Source organism: Spinacia oleracea, chromosome 6 (genome assembly GCF_020520425.1).
Source record: "Spinacia oleracea cultivar Varoflay chromosome 6, BTI_SOV_V1, whole genome shotgun sequence".
NCBI classification, from domain to species: Eukaryota; Viridiplantae; Streptophyta; class Magnoliopsida; order Caryophyllales; family Amaranthaceae; genus Spinacia; species Spinacia oleracea.
In genome coordinates, this window is record NC_079492.1 from 116,372,432 (window position 1) to 116,382,786 (window position 10,355).

General features: G+C 31.1%; 1 protein-coding gene across 1 annotated transcript; it reads right to left on the reverse strand.

The window, feature by feature from the left end:
- Positions 1-1,123: 1,123 nt before the first annotated feature.
- Positions 1,124-5,559, reverse strand: LOC110797393 (trans-cinnamate 4-monooxygenase). Its single transcript, XM_022002505.2, has 3 exons — positions 4,642-5,559; positions 3,145-3,278; positions 1,124-1,953 (listed from the first exon to the last, which is right to left on the reverse strand). The coding sequence occupies exons 1-3, from the start codon at positions 5,424-5,426 to the stop codon at positions 1,358-1,360; spliced, it is 1,515 nt and encodes a 504-aa protein (XP_021858197.1). The 5' UTR covers positions 5,427-5,559; the 3' UTR covers positions 1,124-1,357.
- Positions 5,560-10,355: the final 4,796 nt, after the last annotated feature.

Below are 10,355 nucleotides of genomic sequence, written 5' to 3' on the forward strand. Positions count from 1 at the left end.
CCCACAATGCTGGAGTAGACAAAATAAACCCCCACAAAGTTGGAGTAGAAAGTCAATGCACCATTAAATATGGAAAAGTACCCACGAGATAATGCAGCACCAATAGGGACCAAGAAGCACCAACGAGTTAGCACAACACCAATAGGGACCAAGAAGCACCAACGAGTTAGCACAACACCAAGAGAACAGCCACGGTGCACACACTCAACGCCAACGAACACCAACAACCACCCCCTTACGGCTCACCAGCAACACAACCGTCGGCGCAACCCCTCAAACAAACTCGAACACCACCGCGCGCTGGCGCAGCCCCTCAAACAAACCGCATACAACTCCCGCCTTCAACAAAACCGCATACAACTCCCAAATAACCACCACCGCCGCAACAACACCGTCTTCACACAGCCACAACACCACCAAAACACCCCGTCACAACCTTACCGCCGTAACAACACCCCGTCACCACCGAACCGCCGCAAAACAAACCCCAGCCCACGCAACACCAGAAAACCACCTATTTCACACCCCTGCTCGAGCAACAGATGTCGAACCTACCCCCACAATACCAGACGACGCCGGCGAAAACTTTACCGGAGGTTGGCCGTAGACTTAACGCAGGTTGGCCGGTGCCGGGACTCCTTCAGCACACCGTGGCCGTCTGCCCTATTATTATTATTATTATTATTATTATTATTATTATTATTATTATTATTATTATTATTATTATTATTATTATTATTATTATTATCATTATATTCAATTTAACGTCCGTTAGTACGGAACCAAAAAAAGCAGCGGTTTTCATCCATTTTGAGGGACTAAGCTGCTCTTTTTACAATTACAGGGGCTAAACTGCGTTTTTTTTTTAAAGTTCAGAGACATTCAGTATACTTTACTCCCAAGTAAAGCAACAATATATCCTTCCTCAAATTTGTCACATGACTTTCATTGGTGATTTTCCAAAACTTCATTTGGGCCATTTCTTAACCCTTTTTTAAAATGTAATGAAGTTTGCAAAATGTTGAACACTCTGTGGACTGTTGGAGAAACAGAGGAGCATATATAAATGAGTAGGAGCAGAGATCGATTAGATTAGTCTTATAATTCGGAAGCGTTAGAAAGATAAGGGCATGAAATGATGAAGTTATTATGCTTGAAAATTCTTGTCACATACACATTTTGTAAACCAAATAAATAATAACAGCAGTTCACTAATCACTAATTAACAAAACAAGCGGGCCAAAATGAAAAAAGAAATCGAAACGATTGAGAAAGTCTGGGTTCAGCTGTAGATCGAAACACAAAGATAAAAAAGATGAGAGCAAAAAAAGATAATTTTGGTAGTAATTTGGGTTATTTAGTTCCTGGGTTTAAGTACGATGGTAGAGTGCTTAAGGATGTGCAAGCTGAACTGACCACCTTTCTCAGAGGTATCAATCTTGGACTGTCCAGGTGGTGGCAACAGCTCAAAGTTTTGAACCAAACGACCAATCGTAATACCGAGAATAGGAAGGGCAAGGATGATCCCTGGGCAACTCCTTCGTCCAACTCCAAAGGGAAGGAACCTAAAGTCATTTCCATTGGCATCAACCTTAGATTCCTCTTCCAAGAACCTCTCGGGCCTGAACTCCTCGGGTTTCTTCCAGTGGGCCGGGTTGTTAGCCAGCCACCATGCATTGACTAGGATCTTGCTTTCCGCTGGAATGTCATAGCTGCCTAGCTTGGCATCATGTAAGTTCATGTGAGGGACTAGGAGGGGAATGGCCATACGCAGCCTGAGGGTCTCCTTGATCACTGCGTTTAGGTATGGTAACTTTTGCATGTCTGGCTCAGTAATCTGGTGACCTTTTCCTAGCACTGTGTCTAACTCTTCCCTTAGCTTCTTCTGAATCTCTGGGTGGTTCACTATCTCTGCTATTCCCCATTCGATTGACCACAATGTCGTCTCAATTGCTGCACATTTTCAAATTTCACTCCAATTATTATAAAGCTAGCTTTCTAAACATTCTATCTTAATTTTCCACAAAATTATGTCATATTTTTTCACCCAACCTGTGCATATAACACTAGTTTTCTATTGACACGAAAGAAATTAGGATTGTCAAGTCATGTCATCGGTTGATTACGAATTAAGTATAATCGAATAATGTTTTGTGCATTCGGATTATTATGCTCATACGGATTGAATTTGTGATTTATGTTTTTCCGGTCATTTCAGCTTTTGTCGAATATCGATGAAATTGGGTCAGTTTTTCACTAAGAAACATACTCCGTACCAAACTACAAATATGTACAAATAGCCGGCCCATCAGTTTCAGTGGGGTTGGTAGCTCCACTTTTCTTTATCCATAATTTTTTTTTCTCTTTTTCTTATGGGAGAGGGTTGGTAAGTGTCCACTTTTATAAGCCTGGCCAATCATAAGTTTTTGGGCACCGAAAAAGTCAATCATAAGAATTGTTTTTGTAGACTTAGTAAAGAAATACTGAAATACTACGTAGGATACTAAACCAAACTTGCTAAAAGTAAAAATTTTAAGCGTAAATTTTGTTATAAATCTCAATATTGATACGTGTACTTAGCTTTTAATGAACCAATAATGTGTTGGCCTAGTGATTTAGACTAAGGACCTGTGTACACTAGGTCAATCCCTCCGCCTTTAATACTATGAATAGAAGACCTGATCCCCTTAAGTGAATTTTTTTTTTTGATACCTGATTAGTTTTACGCATTTGGAAGAAGTTACTAAAGAAGTGATTGAACACTAGTTTAACATTATCTTAATTTCACGGAGACTCAAACAAAAAGGTATGGCAAACAAACAAAAAAAGGTAAGTCGTCGGCATGATTTACAATCTTTCTCATTGACGACTGGTAACTGGTGGATGTGTGCAGCGGGCAGGTGAGCGACCAATTCAGCACTAAACGATGAAACGTGCCAATAGGGTCTAAGTAAAGTCATAAATCCCTATCCTAACACCGTTGATTTTTCAAAGTTAACAATATAATTGTGGGCTTCTAGATGTGTGCGCAACCTACATCCTGAGCGTGTGCACTACACGCGTCAATCAATGTTCATGTTTATTTTTCATTTAAGAGTGAGAAAATTGAGATTATAAAACCAAATTTTATAGAAATTCTCTTACCAGCAACGTTGATGTTCTCAACAATATAAAGCACATTGTCCTCGTTGATTTCTCCCTTGTCTTGAGCCTCCAAAATGTGATCAATGGCACATTTAAGGTCATTGTTGCTTGCTCCCTTTGTACTTGTTAGTTTCCTACATATGTATTATAAAATGTTGAGTTACATTTTGGTCACGGAAACTATCAAAACAACGAAATTTTCCATTCGAATGCAAACACAACAACTACGGGACAGTTTTCATTATACACTCAAGTGTTCCCCCAAAATCCCAAATACAAGTATTTACTGAAAGTGTTTAGCTACTACGGAGTACTACGAATAAACTAATTTGTACATCTAAGCATTTTATTCCAATGTATAGCCGCCTCCTCCCAAAGTCATCACAATGTACATTATGTACCCCGTATGGCCGTTTGTTCATGTGGGTAGGTACTATTAGAGGAATATTGTTCATAGTTAGGTGAGCATATGCACATCATCGATCAAATGTAGCAATCTGTTTTTATATACCACTAGATCGCTATAATATTATACTCCTAGTAGTTATTGATTGTCAAGAAAAGTCATCTATATATCTGTCATTTTAATCAATTTTATACTCCATCTAATATTCTCATGTACTCGTAATGTAAGAGTGTACCCAGTCATTGGTCATGGCTTGGTTATGAGGAGAGAGAGAGCATTAAAAACAATAAATAAATATGAGAGATAAGAAGTAGGGAAGAGAGAGAAGCATGACCTGGTCATACCCATGACCAAAACAAGTTCTTGGGCATAGAATGTGGTGAGGACAAGTGGAAATACTATTGTTTATTTTTTATTCTTTATTTTGATATGGGTAGGATAAAAGTAAAATAGAGAAAAAAGATGTCAAAACTTAATTGGTCATCCATTGAGGATTAGTGGTCATGATTGGGCATGAAAGCGGGTCATGAATAAAATATAAAAGAGAGAAATCTTATTTTATTTGATGACCAATTCTTTTTGGTCATCCAATGGTTTTACTCTTAATACTACTTGTTTTAAAAATACTAAACTACCCGGTATTGGTGCTAATATGTCATTTAACCACCAAATTACTTTTTGTGATGTCATCGGCCATAACGCCATTTGAGACATCTCTATCAGTAAAAGTTGAAATTCTGGGACGGTAAGATTTGTCTACTGTTATTAGTCAGGAAATTCGTACCAAATGAAGCTAGCGCGCACAATTCAGATCCTACCAAACTCCGACTACTTGGGATTTGGGAATCGAGCTAAATGACCCTTAATTGAAAAGTGATCTCCCTAATTAAACTCCGATTTGAAATAACTCCTATTGCCCGTAACTAATAAACAAGCAAAAACTGATCCCAGCAAATCAAACAATCAAGTCAAATCAATTTGGATCTCTCGATCATAAAAAAACAATAGCAATCAATTCAGGCAAAATTAAAATGAAGCAATCACATAATCAATGAAAGTGAAGAAAATAAAAAGGATTGGGAAGAACATACTTGCGCTCATCAACAAAGTAATCCTTGAAAAGCTGCAACCTCTTCTCCTTAACTTGCTTACACAAATTCAAATAGCCCCTAAGAAACGGTCTTAGGATAGGGATAAAATCACCGTAATTGTACTCAAAGCTCTGAGCCAAACGACTTCTTTCCCCGTTCAAAGCTTTTAGCTTATTAAACAAAGGATCTTCCATGCTTTCAAATCGTCGATCAAACATAATCCTGTACATATTATTGTACATCATAAGCTGCAATCGCCGTCTCAAAACAATCCCATCCTTGGAAGCAGCAGGGTCGCTCTTGACATCTTCCACCACCGCTGCCGCCTCTGCCTCCCACCCGAACCTATACTGTTGTACAACCTTATTAGTAAAGAACGGAACAGTCATGATCCTCCTCATCTTCCTCCAGTGTTCACCGTACACGGTGAAAACCATGTCCTGTCCTTTACCGGTAAAGATGTCGAACACGACGTTTCGAGTTCGAGACCCGAATTCGACACCTTGTGTGTGGAGAACATCTTTGGCTAGCTCTGGGGATGAGACAACTGCTAGATTCCTCTGCCCCATTCTTAACAGGAAAATGTCGCCGAATTTCTTGGCGAGACCGGTGAGGTTTTTGTGGTTCAAGTCATCACCGACTTGTAACCAGTTCCCGAATATGGGGACTGGGATTGGGCCGGGTGGTAATTTGAATTTCTTGCCTTTTAGTTTTGAGATCACTATTGCCACTACGATTGCGAAGAATATTGCGTATAACGCCTTCTGTAGAAGAAGGAGATCCATTTTTATTTTTGTTTCAGATCTTTGATTCTATGGGAAATAAACAGAAAGAGGGTTGAAAATTGAAGTGTAAGAAGAGATGATTAAGGGCTTTTATAGAGAGGATTTGGTGATAGGTGGCCAAGTGGGGTCTGGCTTGCTGAAATTATTAAACAAGATAGAAGCCCCATTTAATCCAAAAGTCGGAATGGGTAGTGGGGGTGGGTGGAAGGGAGGTTCGGGAACCGTAGTTGAATTTGACTTAACGGCGTTAGATTAGACGGAAATATAATGGGTTGGAGAGGATTGATCGACGTGGTTGTATGGCGAATCAGTGGAGTGAGAACCTGAGAAGGGAGTAGGTGAGCGGGTTGGTGAGCTTAAGAAAAGGCTCTCCTTTTTTCAACTAATAAAAGGAAAGTAAAATAAGTATTTTTTACTTATTATATGGACTGTATGAAAGTTTGTTTTCATTTAAGAAACAAAAAAAGGTAGATCATCTTCAATAAATGGAATGTATGGGATTCTGGGAAACGGATCATACTATTATGGTATTTTATCTGCTCCGGTTTGCAATTTCTATATCACAAAATCTAATCGGATTTGTCAAAAAAGATTAAAATAAATATATAAAAAAAATATACAGAGAATAAAAAAACCAGACAACATACAGAGTATCTATATCAATCGAGTTTGTTGCTTAAAGCTCTTAATTATATCTGGTGTACAATGAATATTGTAAGGCACATGTAAATTTACTCAAAATGCTTAACCGATATCCGATATAATATAAAAGTTTTTTTTTTGGATAAATTTATTCTTTTAAATAGAATTACCCCTTCTAAATAAAATGTTATCCATCAAACGTTAGTTTATAATAGAAAAAGTTAATCAAAACATGTTAGAAGTTGCCAAATTTTGGATTAAAGTTAGGCTTAAAAAACACATTTCACTAATTTTTAATATCAAAGGAAACATAATCATTATTAGGCCCACTTCAACGACTAGCATAGTATTTTCCTTAAAAGATTATATGTTGTTCATCATCACAACTATTACAAGTTCATCAAAATTTCCCCTGAATCACAATTTTGGATCAAAATCTCGAAACTTATTGTACAACTGGTGCGCACAAAATCCGATTTAAAACAAATTCAATGGATGTGAAGCAAATTACTAGATCCATTTTAAGTTTTAGTTACTGAAGTCATAATATGAAATAAACAATTTTTAAAGACTAAAAGTTAATACTTTCTCCATTTTTAAATAGTGAATTACTACGTTAAAATTTGGAAGTACGTAGTATATAATAATATTAGTAGTTTGACTTTATGAGTTACCGTTTTTTGTATTATTAGACTGACTATTTGTACACGATAAATCTCAGATTCGAATCTCCCGTCTTCATTTGTTATATTTTCAAACATCTGATCCACTATTAATACCCTACTATCTCTTTTTTAAATAAAGTAAATTTGAAAACAAAACATTATCTCTTAAAACTTTTACGCCTGCTAATATGAGTGTCAAATTAATTTAGGACGAAAGGAGTAATACTTTATCCATATTCAAGTGCCTTGGCCCTGTTCTTTTGGACTTTTTTGCAGTTCCATTAATTCCAGTTCAGTTCATTTCATCTCCATAAAGTTCAGTTCAGTTCAGTTCAGCTCCATGAAGTTCAGTTCAGTTCAGCTCCATTAAGTTCAGTTCAGTTCAGTTCAATTCAGCTTCATTCAGTTCAATTCAGTTCAGTTCAAAAGAACGGATTCATCTTTCTTTGTAATTATTTTTATTCATGATATTGCAATTAAAATCGACATTTATTACTTATATACTCCGTATATAATAATTATTATTATCGTTATTATTACTTAAATATTACTATTATTATATTAATATTATATGTAATTATTGTTATTAATAAATAATTATGATTATTTTAGTTATCATTTATTATTATGAGTATAGTTATAAATATTAACATTATATTAATTATTAATTATTAATTATTATTTATTTAATTATTTATTATTTATTTAAATTTTTATTATTTATTATTTATTAATTATTAATTATTATTTATTAATTATTATTTATTGTTTATTATTTATTATTTATTATTTATTATTTATTATTTATTATTTATTATTTATTATTTATTATTATTATTTATTATTATTATTTATTATTTATTATTTATTATTTATTATTTATTATTTATTATTTATTATTTATTATTTATTATTTATTATTTATTATTTATTATTATTTATTATTTATTATTTATTATTATTATTTATTATTTATATTATTATTATTATTTATTATTTATTATTTATTATTATTATTTATATTTATTATTTATTATTTATTATTTATTATTTATTATTTATTATTTATTATTTATTATTTATTATTTATTATTTATTATTTATTATTTATTATTTATTATTTATTATTTATTATTTATTATTTATTATTTATTATTTATTATTTATTATTTATTATTTATTATTATTATTTATTATTAGTTATTATTTATTATTTATTATTTATTATTTATTATTTATTATTATTATTTATTATTTATTATTTATTTATTATTTATTATTTATTATTTATTATTTATTATTTATTATTTATTATTATTTATTATTTATTATTTATTATTTATTATTTATTATTTATTATTTATTATTTATTATTATTATTTATTATTTATTATTTATTATTATTATTATTATTATTATTATTTATATTTATTATTTATTATTTATTATTTATATTTATTATTTATTATTATTATTTATTATTTATTATTTATTATTTATTATTTATTATTTATTATTTATTATTTATTATTTATTATTTTAGTATTATTATATTATTTATTATTTATTATTTATTATTTATTATTATTATTTTATTATTTATTATTTATTATTTATTATTTATTATTTATTATTTATTATTATTATTTATTATTTATTATTATTATTTATTATTATTATTTATTATTTATTATTTATGATTTATTATTTATTATTTATTATTTATTATTTATTATATTATTCATTATTATTATTATTATTAGTTATTATTCATTATTCATTATTTATTATTTATTATTTATTATTTATTATTTATATTTATTATTTATTATTTATTATTTATTATTTATTATTTATATTATTCATTATTCATTATTCATTATTCATTATTTATTATTTATTATTTATTATTTATTATTTATTATTTATTATTTATTATTTATTATTTATTATTATTATTTATTATTTATTATTTATTATTTATTATTTATTATTTATTATTTATTATTTATTATTTATTATTTATTATTTACTCCCTCCATTTCTAAATGTTGTATCCATTTGGAATCTTGGGGGGTTTTTAAGAAAAATAGAATCTTAGTTTGTATGGATATAAGTGTAATGATTGGGTGTAAGAGAAATGATTGTGTGTAAGTGATTGGAATAAAAGAAGGAGAGAGAAAACAATGGAGATATTTATTATTATTACTAAAACAAATCAGATTTACTCAAAGGATTTATATACCGGAAAATTCGAACTAAAATATGAACAAAAAATCGACCCAGAAATTTCGAACAAAAATCAACAAAAAAAAAACAAGAAATTTCGAACAAAAATCAACAACAAAAAAATATGAACAAAAAATCAACCCAGAAAATCAAGAAAAATCAACCCAGAAAATCAATTCGAACAAAAATCAAGAAAAATCAACCCAGAAAATCAATCCAGAAAAATCAACATAACTCAACCCAGAAATTCGAACAAAAATATCAACAAAAAATCAAAAACTCAAGAACAAAAACCCAGAAAATTCGAAAACTCAAGAACAAAAACCCAGAAAATAATTCGAACATAAATATCAACAAAAAATCAAAAACCCAGAAAATTCAAAACCTCAAGAACAAAAACCCAGAAAAAATCGAAAATACAAGAACAAAAACCCAGAAAAATTCGAAAACTCAACCCAGAAAATTCGAAAAATCAACCCGGAAAATCAACAACAAAAACCCAATCTAAATCGAACAAAAAAAAATCAACAATTCGATCCCAGAAATTCGAGAATTCGAACCCAAAAAACAAGAACGCGAACCCAGAAATTCAAACCCAGAAATTCAAACCCAAAAAACCCAAAACTCGAACCCAAATTCGAACCTAAAAAATCAACAAAATAAAATAAAAATCAACAATTTTACCATGAATCCAAGATTTTGAAGATTTAGAGGTCAAATTCGACCATGAAAACTCTAGATCTAGAATTTTTATGGTCGAATTTCACCATCTAAAGCTTTAATATAGAGTTTTTTTTCCCGGAGATGGTGGTGGAGGCACAAAGGCGGCGGAGGTGTGGTGGTGGTGGTGAAGGCGGAGAGGTTTCGGGAGGAGAGATAGTGAAAAAATTGAGGGAGGAGATTGAGGTAGGAGAGAGAGTGAAAAAATTGAGGGAGGAGATTGAGGGAGGAGAATCGGAGATTGAGGGAGGAGAGAGAAAATGAAATCAGAAGAGGGAGGGGAGGGAGGGACGTGAAATCAGGAGGGAGAGAGAGAGTGAAAATATGAGGGAGGAGAGAGAGTGAAAGTGATGGGAAGGTAATATGAATTAAATAATTATTTTTGGGAAAATAAATTGATTAAATATTATGGGTGGGGAAAATTAGGTGGGAATATGGGTAGAATCTTTAGGTATTATGGTAATTAGATTGAAATGTAAGGGTATTTTAGGAAAAAATATATGTCCAAAAATAGAAAAGATTCTAAGTGGATACAACATTATGAAACGACTAAAAAGGAAACGGATACAACAAAAAGAAACGGAGGGAGTATTATTTATTATTTATTATTTATTATTTATTATTTATTATTTATTATTTATTATTTATTATTTATTATTTATTATTTATTATT

Excerpts from the sequence above, each read along its gene's own strand:
- LOC110797393 (XM_022002505.2), bottom strand. The coding sequence starts at position 5,426 with ATGGATCTCCTTCTTCTACAGAAGGCGTTATACGCAATATTCTTCGCA. Across the intron at positions 3,279-4,641 it reads TACTTTGTTGATGAGCGCAA|GAAACTAACAAGTACAAAGG; the intron begins GTATGTTCTTCC and ends ATACATATGTAG. Across the intron at positions 1,954-3,144 it reads TGAGAACATCAACGTTGCTG|CAATTGAGACGACATTGTGG; the intron begins GTAAGAGAATTT and ends GAAAATGTGCAG.